General features: G+C 39.0%; 2 protein-coding genes across 2 annotated transcripts; both read left to right on the top strand.

Moving 5' to 3' along the window:
* Positions 1–3,864: 3,864 nt before the first annotated feature.
* LOC133010059 (phospholipase A2 inhibitor and Ly6/PLAUR domain-containing protein-like) lies at positions 3,865–6,123 on the top strand (the record flags this gene model as incomplete). Its single annotated transcript, XM_061077472.1, has 5 exons — positions 3,865–3,916; positions 4,300–4,401; positions 4,500–4,667; positions 4,792–4,908; positions 5,951–6,123. Coding segments are annotated over exons 1-5 (612 nt in total), but the record flags the coding sequence as incomplete, so codon positions are not given.
* A 57-nt stretch (positions 6,124–6,180) lies between these two features.
* On the top strand, positions 6,181–8,473 carry LOC133010510 (phospholipase A2 inhibitor and Ly6/PLAUR domain-containing protein-like; the record flags this gene model as incomplete). Its single annotated transcript, XM_061078097.1, has 5 exons — positions 6,181–6,283; positions 6,382–6,549; positions 6,674–6,790; positions 7,269–7,417; positions 8,384–8,473. Coding segments are annotated over 5 exons (627 nt in total), but the record flags the coding sequence as incomplete, so codon positions are not given.
* Between the last annotated feature and the right edge of the window lie 5,749 nt (positions 8,474–14,222).

A 14,222-nucleotide genomic window follows, 5' to 3' on the forward strand; every position in this document is an offset into this window, starting at 1 on the left:
GATATTACAATTATATTACATTTGCAGAAGTTAGATTAAAATGAGTTAGATGCTTCAGTCACTTGCTCTATGTAACTTTGGTGAGTGGTTACATTCTCGTTTGAGAATTGTGGAACTGACTTCAATTGTCCTGATGATTATCTTTATAGACTTTATTGTCGCCTGACGACAATTTGTTTTCACAGTCATGTCAGTACAGTCAACAAGGAAACATTTCAGCTGAGGCCAAACAGAGGCAATTTGCCAAACTTCACATGAAACATAAAAACATTTACAAACAGTTTCAATTCATCGTATCAATTTGTTCAGTGCTGCAATGGCAGAGGGTACGAAGCTTCTACGGAATTGGGCCCTTCTCCGTTTAGGTGATCTGTACCTCCATCCGAATGGCAGTAATGTGAAGCTATGATTAAGGGGGGGTCGGTGTCGTCTGTTGTGGTGAGTGCTAGGTGTGTGATTTTGGTTGTGGGAAGGCCGATGAAATTAGAGGCCGTCTGTGTGATTGTTTTTGTTGGTCAGAGAGAGCATGTTGGGGGGGGGGCAACGAGCAGTGCCCTGACTTTAAAGATGATAAAGTCTAAGAGTTTATCTCCAATATTCATCAGGAAACCTTTAAAATATTAAGAATTCTAAAGAGAGTTTGGTGGATTTTTTACAGCAGCAGCTGGTATCATGGGTAATATCCAGTGTTGTGTTTCAGTCCAGTGTGAGCGACTACACAGTCAGAGCTCCACAATGAGAGACTCTGTGGTTTTTTAAAATTATTTCATCGCTCGCACACCCATCCCAAGTGTATGTCCACTGTCCAGGGAACACATCATAGTCTGTCAAACCCACTTTCAGAGTGCATATATCACACACATCAAGGACTATGAAGTAAACACACACACACACACACACGAACACATATCAAGGGCTGTGATTTACACACTCACATGTACTCTTCCCTGAGGGACTGAAACTGATCAAAACAATCTTGTTTTTTACTGTAAATATGTTTATTTCTTATCTTCTGTATTTAGTTAGTTGCTGATGCTGCTACTATTGTTGTTTTAACACTATATTTCTCCACATTTTGACAACTATATATAGATATATCTTGGAAAGAGAAGACCCTTATACAGTTTTTTACGATTACTTAAACACTAAAATCAAAAGTATTACACAATTATCAAAACCTTACACTCAAGGAGCAAAACATGGGCACAGATCTGCACCACTATAAGCACAATGTCAGCTTCACACTTTTTGCAAAACAATACACACAGTGATTTGCAAAACACTAAACACACTTGTATACATTAGACACAGAAGTATATGAAGATGTCACTTCCTTGCAATTCCTAAGCACTGACTGTCAAATACCACCCCTATGAGCCAATTGGTTAAACACAGCCATCGGGTGTGCAAACACATGATGCTTAATTGTAGACACACCAATCCGGTTTAAGCACTATACAAAAGCAGCAGCTGAGTTCACCTGTCTTCAACCAAAATGGAGCTTGTGCTCAAAAAAGAAGAAGAGTGAGGGTGAGAGGGGGAATCCACGGAGGAGGAGAAGGAGTAAGAGTGAGGGTGAAAGGGGGAATCCACGGAGGAGGAGAAGGAGGAAGAGTGAGGGTGAAAGGGGGAATCCACGGAGGAGGAGAAGGAGGAAAAGGAAGAGGAAGAGTGAGGGGGACAGGGGGAATCCACGGAGGAGGAGAAGGCTGCAGCATGAGTATGTGGAGGTATGAATTGTTCACTTTAGCACTGTGATGTTGCATACTGCACACGTAACCTTTATCATGTAAATGTACTGTATACCAGACCTCTGCTGAACTTCACAATCTTGTCTTTCACTGTATTTCAGAGAGTTTTACAGATGGATGCTGAGGAAATCCTGCATGAATTCATATCCATAGATGAGGCAGGGTTCAACCTGACAAAAACAAGAAGGAGACGCAGAAATATCATTGGCCACGCCCACGGGGCTATAATCAATGTCCCAGGACAACGTGGGGGTAACATCACCCTTTGTGCTGCCATTGCACATAATGGGGTCCTCCTCCATCACGCCAGTATGGGCCCTTACAACACACCTCACATTCTCACATTTTTGAAGCGATTGCACAACATCGTCACAGCAGTAAACCACAGGCACCAGATGCAATACACTGTCATCTGGGACAATGTGTCATTCCACCGCTCTGCTCTGGTCCAGAACTGGTTTCAACACCATCCACAGTTTACAGTACAATACCTTCCACCATACTCTCCTTTTCTAAACCCAATCAAAGAGTTTTTCTCTGCATGGCGGTGGAAGTTTTATGATCTCAGACCCCAGGCTCAGGTACCCCTCATTGAAACCTGAACTGGAAACAGAATTTTCTGTTTGTCTGATATTTGCTGAGCTTACAGTGTTATGCACACTCCTGTAGTAGCATGACAACTGGGACAGGTTTTGTTGTGATTCTCCATGTTGACATGTTGACTGATTTGGGTATATGGAGAGGAATAAATTCTATTTTCATGAGTCTTCAGCATTGGTGTTGTGTAGAGTTTGGTGAATTTATTGTCTATTTGCACTTTCTATGTGTACTTTACTTACAGGACTCTAATCGCTGAGACCTGGAATTGCTAAAAGTGTTTTAGGTTAGCAACAGCAGTGTGTAAGTGGCTCAAACAGAATTGAGTCATATGAAGCATGTGTGTTTGATATGGTAACAAAATATGGTTTTGATAAATTAGTGTATAGTTTTTACAAGAGTATTTCATTTTGCAAAGGATCTGAGGTGCTCTGCTGATTGGGTGTGTGGTTGTGCCAATTGTGTTTAGTGTTTTGAAACACCGGGCCCTGTTTTCAAAATCGTGCTTAAGCAATCGAGAAAAACTGTAATTTCATAGTACAATGATGACAATAAAGATCTTGAATCTAGAATGAACTACTGGTTATTGCACAGTGTGAGATTTTATTTCCTTTTAATGTAATGTTTTGCTTCTTTTTCTAAACGCTTCTCTTTTAATTCAGTATTTCTTTACCCAATTGAATTTAACTTTGCTACAAGTTACTTTGCAGGTCAATATTCTACAAACCCTATGTTGTGCTTATTAATGCAACACAGTAGTAATTAAAGTCACTCTGTTTAAATTTAGCCTCAACTCTGCAAAATTCAAGGTGTAGATGTTTCTTTCATTGCAATATAGGTAAAACTATATGATGATTAACTTAAATTTAACCCACTAATACTGAATTTTGTTCAGTGTATAGTCTACTAAAAATAACAGATAGTGTAATATCATATAAATATTATTAACACATATTTATTTAATCATTTTTATGCTACTGCATCAAGATGTGTTAACAAACAGGTTACCAGTTTGACAACATTCCAGATGATAAATGTCAAGAAGTGTATGTAACATGTGTTCATTGTAAAAACAGCTTTTATATTTATTTAGAGTTCTGAGATACATGAAGTCAAAACTTTTAATGAAAGATTCTGCTACTCAGAGAAAGTCTGTTAAACTCTATAAGTAAGCCGTATCAAAAACATTCATATATACATATATACTGTACATTTGGATACTTAAATGATCCTGAGGGAAATGTAGGTCTATGTTTTATGCTGTTGTTTTTGGTGGACAATCCTTAAGAGGTTAACAGTGACAAAGTTAAAATGGGTGTGTTTAGGTGTGTTGTCGTGTGTTGACCTACTTTCCTCTGTGACAAAAGAGAAACTGACAGTTGGAATGATCACGCTGTAAAAATTGAAACACGCCCAATCCCTGTGATATTAGGCGTTCATCACCTGTAGAGTATATAAAGTGCGTCCGTGTTGATGAGAGGTCGTATGAGGAATCTGCTGAACTTACCTGATCATCATGATGAAGCTGCTTCTTTCTCTGACTCTCATCTGGGCGCTCTCCAGCACAGGTAACTAATTATCTCTACAATACTGATTCAGCATCTACAACACAACCTCTTTTAAATCTACTTTTAAAAACTTTAACAATAATATCGACAGCTGTTTTTTCTACTTAAAAGAAGTAATTTAATGTCCTTGAAAATAAATAAGGAGGCTCTATTGATCATCAGAGGAGAAATTCATAAGATACAGTACAGCAGTACAAGAAACAGACTAAAGAGGAAGGAAGCAGATTAAATAATCAGAGTCATGTATGTAGTGTCTATTTATATTTAAATTAAAACACATATGTCTGAAACTCCTTTTGAACAGTAAGACGATTTTTGAGCCTTTATGAACCACAATTTAGATCAGATCAACATATCACTGACTATTTTTCTCCACATTGCAGGTGAAGCACTTGTGTGTGAAACTTGCACAGATGCTACCTGTTCAGCCACAGTACCAGTTCCATGTCCCACAGGCACGATGTGTATCACAGCTTCCATTCAAGGTAAACTTCTCTACAAGTTACTTTCCAGTGAAATACATGTACTACAAAGTGACGTGTGCTTTCCATCACCATTAACAAACTTCACTTTGACTCTGCAGCCGTTTCATTTGGGACTCCTGGACAGCAAATCTACAAGGCCTGTGCCCCCCCCTCCCTGTGTCCAGCCACAGGCTCTCAGACATTTTCAGTTAACTTGGGTGTTTCGAGTTCACTTGCAAGTGCTACATGCTGCAACACAGACAGCTGCAACTCCAACACTCTGCCTTGTAAGTAGATGTAGATGACTCTTATTAATCTGCATCCTTCTCCTGACATGTTCTGTTTTTAATCCATAACACTTCCATCTTCTCTCTGACTCTAATAAACAGTATCACTTTTTGTCTGTTTCAGTCCCTGTGGTTCCAGCAGTTAACAGTCTACAGTGTCACGTTTGTAACCCCATCACCTCTGATTGCAGCTCTTCAGTACAATGTAGGGGAACAGAGGATCGTTGCTTTCAAGCAAGTGGTAAGTCTTCTTCTTATATACTGCATTTAAACAAAGAGCACTTCAAACCTATTCTACTATTTTTCAGTATTTTTAACATATTCATACTAAAGAGTGAAGAGTTAAGATATATTTACTCATGTAATAAACATTAAAAGCACTTTAATGAAATCTGTATCATCTGTGTTACTCTGTATTTATTGTCCCTAACATTAGAGATTAAAAACTTACTTTTAACTGACTTGTCTTTTTATGAAATATTTACTTTCTCATCATCTTAAGATCATCATAATGTTTTAGATTTAAAGAGCACAGAGGAGATAAAGTAGTTAAAATTAGTTCCATCTTGACCAGTTGACCAAACTATTGATTATTTCTCAGTTAATCTGTTAGTTATTTTTCATCACGATTTCCTGGAACTCAACTTGATTATGAAAGTCTCTTGCTTTGTCACAAAAAAAGTTTTTGCTCATTTTGAAAGTTTCTTTGATTCCAAAATGAATTAAGTGAACAATTATTTATTTTAATAATCATCGAACTAAGAAATGGTAACAGCTTTGAAAACATGAGATAAATACTGCACAACAATAAACACTGAGCAAACTCATTAATTGAGTTAGATTTAGTTCAACATTTTGACTGACGTGAACGTGTGTTTAAATTGTGGACTTGCTTCTTTCAATGAGACAAGTAACTTAACATCAGACTGAAACACAGTGTTCTGCTGCCCTCTGCTGGTTGAAAGCTTCAGGCCTGTATCACCTCTGAAAACAACCAGTATAGTTGAAGGGTGTGGTTGGGTTGGATCACACATATTCTCTGTTGCATACGTGAGAAAATAAAACAGTGAAATCAGTGATGTCACGTGGTCCTGAAGTACACGTTCACATGTCAGTATTAAGGTGCGATGTTAAAATACTGCACGACTGTAACCATGGCAACAACTAATGTTTAACTATTGTCATCAAAATACATTTCCTGATGAATTCAAGTTAATCTTAAAGTGAAGAATTCTCTCTGAAATTATCCAACTAACAAACCTACTATTGTGTTTCATCTTTAGTGACAAATTCGGGCGGCACTTCTCCAGCTTTTGGCTGTGCATCTACAAATCTGTGTGCAGCTGCTGCCAGCCTGGGGTCACTGCCTTTCATGCAAGATGTTGGTTCCATTACCAGTGGACCAGCCTGTTGTGGGACTAGTTTGTGTAACACTCTCACTACAACAACAACAACCGATACCCCAACTACAACAATCACAACCCCAACAACAACAACCACTACCCCAACTACAACTTCCAAACTTGTGTGTGAAACTTGCACAAATGCTGCCTGTTCAACCACAGCAGCAGTTACATGTCCCACAGAAACGATGTGTATCACAGCTTCTATTCAAGGTAAACTTCTGTACAAGTTACTTTCCAGTTGAATACATGTTCTGCAAAGTGACGTGTGCTTTCCATCACCATTAACAAACTGCACTTTGACTCTGCAGCCGTTTCACTTGGGACTCCTGGACAGCAAATCTACAAGGCCTGTGCCCCCCCCTCCCTGTGTCCAGCCACGGGTTCTCAGACATTTTCAGTTAACTTGGGTGTTTCGAGTGCTCTTGTAAGTGCTACATGCTGCAACACAGACAGCTGCAACTCCAACACTCTGCCTTGTAAGTAGATGCAGATGACTCGTATTAATCTGCATTCTTCTCCTGACATGTTCTGTTTTTAATCCATAACACTTCCATCTTCTCTCTGACTCTAATAAACAGTATAATTTTTTGTCTGTTTCAGTCCCTGTGGTTCCAGCAGATAACAGTCTACTATGTTATTTTTGTGACCCCATCACCTCTGATTGCAGCCTTCCACTACAATGCAAGGGAACAGAGGATCGCTGCTTTCAAGCCAGAGGTAAGTCTTCTTCTCATCATCTTAAGATCATCATAATGTTTGAGAGTTAAGGAGCACAGAGGAGATACAGAAGTTAAAATTAGTTTCATCTTGAGCAGTTGACCAAACTATTGATAATTTCTCAGTTAACTTGTTACTTGATAAATAAAATAAAACATGTTTCATTTACAGAGACATAGAAGAGCAAAAAACTTCAACATTTGACAAGTTAGAAAATATTTTGCTCATTTTGAGAATTTATTTTAATCCAAATTGACCTAAATAAACAATTCTTTGTTTTGATAATCATTGAACTAAGAAATGGTAACAGCTTTGAAAACATGAGATAAATACTGCACAACAATAAACATTGAACAAACTCATTAATTGAGTTAGATTCAGTTCAACATTTTTACTGACATGAAAGTAAGTTTAAATTGTGGACTTGTTTCTTTCACTGAGACAAGTAACTTAACATGAGATTGTGTTTCATTTTTAGTGACTAATGGGGCCAGCACTTCTCCAGCTTTTGGCTGTGCATCTTCAAATCTGTGTGCAGCTGCTGCCATCATGGAGACACTGCCTTTCATGCAAGGTGTTGGTACCATTACCAGTGGAACAGCCTGTTGTGGGACTAGTTTGTGTAACGCTATGTGCCAAAGAGTTGTAGGATTTTACAAGCTTAACAAGTAAAATCATAATTCTGGTATATAGCATGCTGATCCTTTAACCTGCTGTATTAAGTAACTACTGTTACTAATGAGAACAGTGTGTTTCAAGTAAAAGCTTCTGGTAAAATGAATGAAATATAACAAGGAGTAATTTCTTAAAAGTCATGATTATAAGGTTAAATAGATGAGGTCAAATAAGTTAAATGTATTGTTGTCTTGTTTGGTGTTTTCTTTGAGATTGTCCAACACTGCTGAATCTGTTTGAAGTCTTCTGTTCGGAAAAAAGATGAACAGTTCTGTGAGAACGCGGAACTAGAGGTGTGCGACGTGGTGTGGAGCAGAGCTCGTAACTGTTAGACAATGTTTTTGTATTGTAAAGGCCGTTGATCACCATGACAACAACGTTCCAGCAATGTTCCAGTAAACATTCCAGAGGGTGGGGGGAAATAGGAAATTATATTTAGGGAGAAAACTAGAAAGCATAGAGGTTCTTCTGTTCAGGGGGCCGTGCTGACCGGTGAAGGTCCTTCCCAGATGCAGATAAGAGATAAGAGATTTTAATCGACGCTGTATGCTTTCCCCTGCTAGTTCACTGCAATAAAAGTTTATTAAAGACAATTACAGAAGTTGTGGACATTGCCTTTATGCTCTTGGTCTGCAATTGGATTACAGTGGTGATTTTTAGTTACTTACTGATTCTATACATTTACTCAATTTGACTATTTAACAACTAAATAAAACAACCACTGTCCCAACTACTACCACATCTACAACAACAACAACCACTTCCACAACAACCACTGCCCCAACTACAACAACTACTACCACAACTACAACAACCACTTCCCCAACAACCACTGCCCCAACTACAACAACAACCACTCCACCATCAACAACAACATCAACTACTCCACCAACAACAACAACAAACACTGCACCGACAACGATGACCCCAACTACAACAACTTCTGCTAAAACTACATTACATTACATACGTAGCGCTTCCTTGGCCTCAACCACCATGAGATCCTAAGAACTAGGTACATCAGTTTCTTTACTAATCCCTGTAATACAACTACTATGCATCGGTTATGACTGACAGTAACATGTAACTGAGTACATAGTGGGGTTAACCCCTGTGGTCTTGTGAAACAATACTTCAGCTTTATATCCTATTTATTAACACTGACAATAAGGGAATGTGTATGAAAATTAATTATTAACAAATGAAGGTTAATTTATGAAATCACCTTCTTGTGCAATGTACGTCTGTCTCACCGCTTTAAGGCAAACCTCAGAACAAAATTAAACCACCGTAGGTTTAAATATATACAACCAAACATGTATGTGGGAGATCTTTAACATATTTGACATTTTTGACATATGTCCAATGTCCTCAGGTACAAAGTAGCAACAACAGTTACTTCAAAACACAGTCAGAATGAAACAATAACCACAGCAATAACACACAAATAAAACCCCTGTTGCATGCCACTTGGAGTTGATGACACAGTCCGCTACTCACCCAGCACCAAAGGTTCATCCTCCTCCTTCTCCTGGAGACAGGGAACAGAGAGCAGCGCCCCCTGGTGTCCGTCGAAGCCAGAGATGCCTCCTGCTCTGCCGGTCACACGGTGCCCTGTCTGCTTCTCCCACGGCCGTTTGTTACACTCTAGCTTGGCGTTAGCCGAATGCTAACAAGTGGCTACGCAGCCGGCTAAATGGCGGGAGAGAGCTGCCACAGTGTAAACACTTGTCAGGCGAACTTCCGACAAACACTCAATGTTGACCTGTTACACGTGACACACACAGACACACACGCACACACACTGTTGTCCTCCATCACTCAGACCGCACTCTCCTCTAGTCCCGCCCTCTTGACCAATCACACCCTTGGAAACGTGACGTCTCTCTAAACCGACGAATCAGAGGCAGCTCATACAGGTGGACCCCTGCAGTGAGGAAGTTAGTGTCCCCCCCCCCCACATGTTAGGAGATCTAAACCCCAAAAACAAACTATAGAGAGGTGACACATCTTCAGGTGACTCTGTAGTGTGGCTACTGCATTACATTATTATTGTTCTTGTTATGTTCCCTCTTAGCTCTGGGGAATTAACCCGGGGCCACACATATCATTTGGTTGATGCTTTTATCCAAAGTGAATTAAAATAAATGCATTCAACCATGAGGGTACACACCAAGAACAGCATGAATCATTTAAGCCCAATACCAAGTGCTACATATAAGTGTAATATACAAGTGCAACTAACTTTCTTTCTTTTTCATTTCAACATCAGAGTTGACCATGTTCATTGGACCATCGTCTTCTTAATCAAGGTGTAGTTGGAAGAGATTTGATTTTAGCCTAACTTCTGCCTCAACCACAACTACTACTGCCGCCACATCTACACACAACCTCGACACAAGCAGCTACATCGACAACAACGGGAATGCTGCATCTGCTGATTGGAAAGGCTAAAACAGGAAGAGCAGATTTTGTGAACTTTATCATCTCCTTTTTACCTCCTAACTAATTTAATTTAATTTGTCTTGATGTGTAATATTCTTTCATTTTTCAATAGTCAGTGAAAAAAGTAAAGGTGTGTTTTCTGTGTGTGACCTAGTTGCTCAGTTGATGATGACATTGTTTGGTGCATATTAGTGAGCGTTCAGCTAAATAATTACATTCTCCTTTTAATAGATAAAGCATGTATCTGTAATACACCGTTTTATTATTTAAAATGTGTTGTTTTGGCTTGAAATGCATGTGTAACTGACAGTTGAATGATGTTAATATTTGACACAGGCTCCTTTAAGAGCCTTTCACAGATCACTAAAATGTATGTTCGGCAGGAGAATAAAACACATGCAGCTGATGCAGTAACTCACAAAGACTCAGTGGGGCAGGAGTTGACAAAGACAAAAGGCTGGAAGAGAGAGAGAGTCATCATATCAATGTTTCACCCTTTTGTGAAGCACTTTGTAACTTTGTCAGGAAAAGTGCTGTATAAATAAAGATGGCTACAAGTATTAATATGATGATAAGCCTATAACATGACTAAAAGTATTTGCACATCCACACGATATGTCAACATTTTCTTAGACGAAGAATAAAAAATAATTTGAAACACATTGTGAATGGACTAATACCTATACTTATATATATTTTGGCTTATTCTTTATTGATCTTGCATATTCTGTCTTTTGGTGGAGCCTAAGATTTGACATTTGACTTGAGACACCACCAGGAAGAAAGAATCTCACTAAATTCAGAGCACAATTCACCTTTAACTGGGAATATTCCTGGGGATTCTGTTTGACCTACATCGAGGGAGATATGTTCAGTCAAAGTCACGGTGTCATGATTATTTGTTTGAGTTTGGTGTTTCCTGGTTTATTCTGTAGTTCTGTTCTATCTGAAATCACCCACTCATTCAATTACCCTACTTTACTATCAAAGGTCTTCTGTATAGAGCACTATATAGTGAGCTCATCAGAAAACCCAACAATACATTTCAGATGTTTATTTTACACTTAGGATAAATACTTTGAGGTAAAAACCATTGAATGATCATCTTTAACTGCAGAAATAAACTTGTTTCCCAGTTTGTGCTGGGATGAGCTAATCTTACATACATTTATAAAACAGGTCCGGCTGTTCATTCCTCCCTCTCTCCCCTCGTCTCACTGCTGCGAGCCAAATGCATGATGGTACATATTGCTTGGTTATAGACTTCTCACGATTTTACATGGTGCATTATGGGAAACCATGAGTGCATAGGGAATATAACATGTCATTAAACATTCGGACATTGCAACTAAATGGTGAACTCACTATTAAGAGATTCAAGAGTGATCTCAGGCACACCCTCCCTCATGTGTCACTTCTGCTTTTGTCCTGCCCGATTAGTTTCACCTGCTTGTCCTGGGCCACCTGTGGCAAGTTTGTCAATGGTTCTCATTGTATTCAAGTCAACTCCTCACTTCAGTTTTGTTGTGTGCGTCTCTGCCTGCGTCTTCTGTGTGTGCTGTACATTCCTGGTCCTGCTTTGTTGTAGTTTGCTTCCTGCTGTGTCTGCAACCTTATTTGATTTATTTTTCAATGAATTCTGTTTTTGGTTTGGATCCACCTGCTCACTTTATCGACCACTAAAAGTTCAAACTTTGATTAACATACCAGTGTCCCTAAATTCAGATTCAAGATTCCTTTATTGGTCCAAGGGCACTTAGACAGTGGGGGTAGGGAGAGTCCTCTTGGACTTTAACAGATCCAGGTCTGGTCCACATCCAGGTATGTTTGTGTCAGTCCTCAAACCAGTGACCTTCCAGTCTAATGTCCGTCTTGTGTTATGAGTGTCGACTCTGTGTGGTCACTGAAGTTATCCTCTAACTATTTTAGTTCTGTCATATTGTTCTGACATAACTAGTGAATGTGTTGTCAAGGTGTGATCTCCTGTGTTGAAAGGGCACAAGTATTTAGAGATGAATTTAATGACGCACTTGTATTGGCTATGTTAGAAGCACTCTAAATGCCAAGACTGATTTAGCAAGAAAATCATGTTGAATCTATTTGTGAATCTTACATAAGGATAATAATTAAACAGTTGTGGCAGCTTCTCACGAACCTTAAATCATATTGATCAACCTGTCTTATTTGTATATTCATACTTGTTCTGTCTCTTTCTGGTTGTGTCCTATTTGCATCACTTTAAAGTACTTTGCGTATCTTTCAGCCTTTTTGGTCGTTTTTTGTCTCTTTGTTGTCATTTGCTAGACTTTACAAGAAGAAATATTAACACTCACTTGACACAGAGGTTCTGGACCAGGGTCCCCCCTCCCCCTCTACATCCATGCTGTCTGTAAATCCAGTGTTTTCTTATTTTGTCAGTGTGACTCACAGCAGCAACTGGTCTGCTGTCAACCTGTGCAGGACAGGAGATAAAAGAATATTTAAGACAGTATATGAAACATGAAGCAGTTTTGAAAAAACACCACAAACCTTTATTTTATTTTAAGTTTCTGTTTTGTAGTTTCTAATAATTAAATCGGCAGCAGCTTAGATTTTGCAGGTTATTGTTCATCCTGCTGTAATACTTTTTCCACATGAGTGAATATAGGAGCAAGGGGTTAAATGAGGGTGCATCTATGGGCGGCAATTTTTCTATCAGGGGCAATTCGGGGTTCAGTATCTTGCCCAAGGACACTTCGGCATTCAGATTAGGAAGACTTCCACTTCAGTCTCCAAAAGTTAAGTTGATTATTTCTCATTGTTTAGGCGTTGTTGGCGTCCTCACACAGAAACAGTTCCCACGCGTACAAACATGTGAAGCATCTGTGGGAGAAGCTTTATGACCTACCTGAAGAAGAACATACTTTTGATTTCTAAAGGCCAGAAATATAAATAGAGAGGCTGTGCCATTAATTCAACAACAGGAGGTGTGGTAATGTTGCTAAAGAACATCAACAATACAGAACAACACACTATAGAGAACATGTTTATTTTTCTAAGCAACCTTCACTGGCACGATTTTGAGGTCAACAGCAAAAATAACAAATTTGAATGTGAGCCTGAACTTATTCACAGCGGCCATCTTGACCTGGAGTCACATTAAGTCTCTGTAGAACAAGACCTTTGCGAATTAAATGTCTGTTTGACCATTTCATGTCACAATGTCTCCAGGTCTAATATCCTGGAAAACAGTACAACCAAAGTTACACTGATTGTAAAAGAGAAGAAAAACATTTTAATGGACATTTAACATAACAGAGCACTAAATATAGTTTTAAACTTCTAACTTATCTTCACATGAACCTTTGATGGAAACTATAGTGTTAGAATTAGCTGCTGACAGGACACCTGAGGATACAGCCATGGTCCATTATTACTCTTTGTGTTAAAACCTTTTTAAGCCATGGGGTTTTAATCTTTGTAAAACTATGAAGACCACTTTTCCAAGTAATTTATTTTTCTAGGTGATGTCACAGCTGCGTGTGAGGACAATCCTCGACGACTTCTTGGGAGGTCAAAGCTAACATTGTACGATGTGCAGCAGTTGGGGTAAAACTGAATGAGTGAAGGTGAAGCTGAGTCTTCTGTGTCACACACACTCAATGAGAATTAGTCATTTGAATAACTAAATTTATTGTATCAAAACCTAAAGCAAGTATATATTAAATAAATAATAAATATTATATATTCGGCTTTAATACTAGTCCAAGAGAGTTAAGGAAAGTTAAAAAACTATATGAGGTATGAGACACAACATTGTTTCCCCCGATTGCTATGTGGTGTTGCGACATCGAAATAAAAGTCACATATTGAAGCTGAGTGTCAGAGAGAGAGAGAGAGAGAGAGAGAGAGAGAGAGAGAACCCACCTAGTGAACAACATCTTTTGATTTTCAAAGGCCTATTATTAAGGTAAAAATAGAGAGAGGCTGTGCGTCAGTTCAATAGTAGGTGTGGCAGGCAGAGCATCAACAATACAACTGTCTGAGTACCAACCCTTTCTTTATTGACTTTAATAAATAACTTTACTGACGTGCTTTTATTTGTTCTCCTGTCAGATAGACTAGGCAGGTCCACAGCTTGGTATGAATCCTCGGACAATGACACAGCAGCGTGTGAAATAAGTCGATGAACTGTTGCCAGCATCATGTTGGCTGCGCTGCTGCTACTTCTACCCCAATCTGTTTCCATGTGGTTTGTCATTCATGATGACGACTGATCACTTGTTGATTGATCAGTTGTACATTAAATCCCCCCCCCACACACACAGAGGAG

This window comes from Limanda limanda, chromosome 9 (genome assembly GCF_963576545.1).
Source record: "Limanda limanda chromosome 9, fLimLim1.1, whole genome shotgun sequence".
NCBI lineage: Eukaryota > Metazoa > Chordata > Actinopteri > Pleuronectiformes > Pleuronectidae > Limanda > Limanda limanda.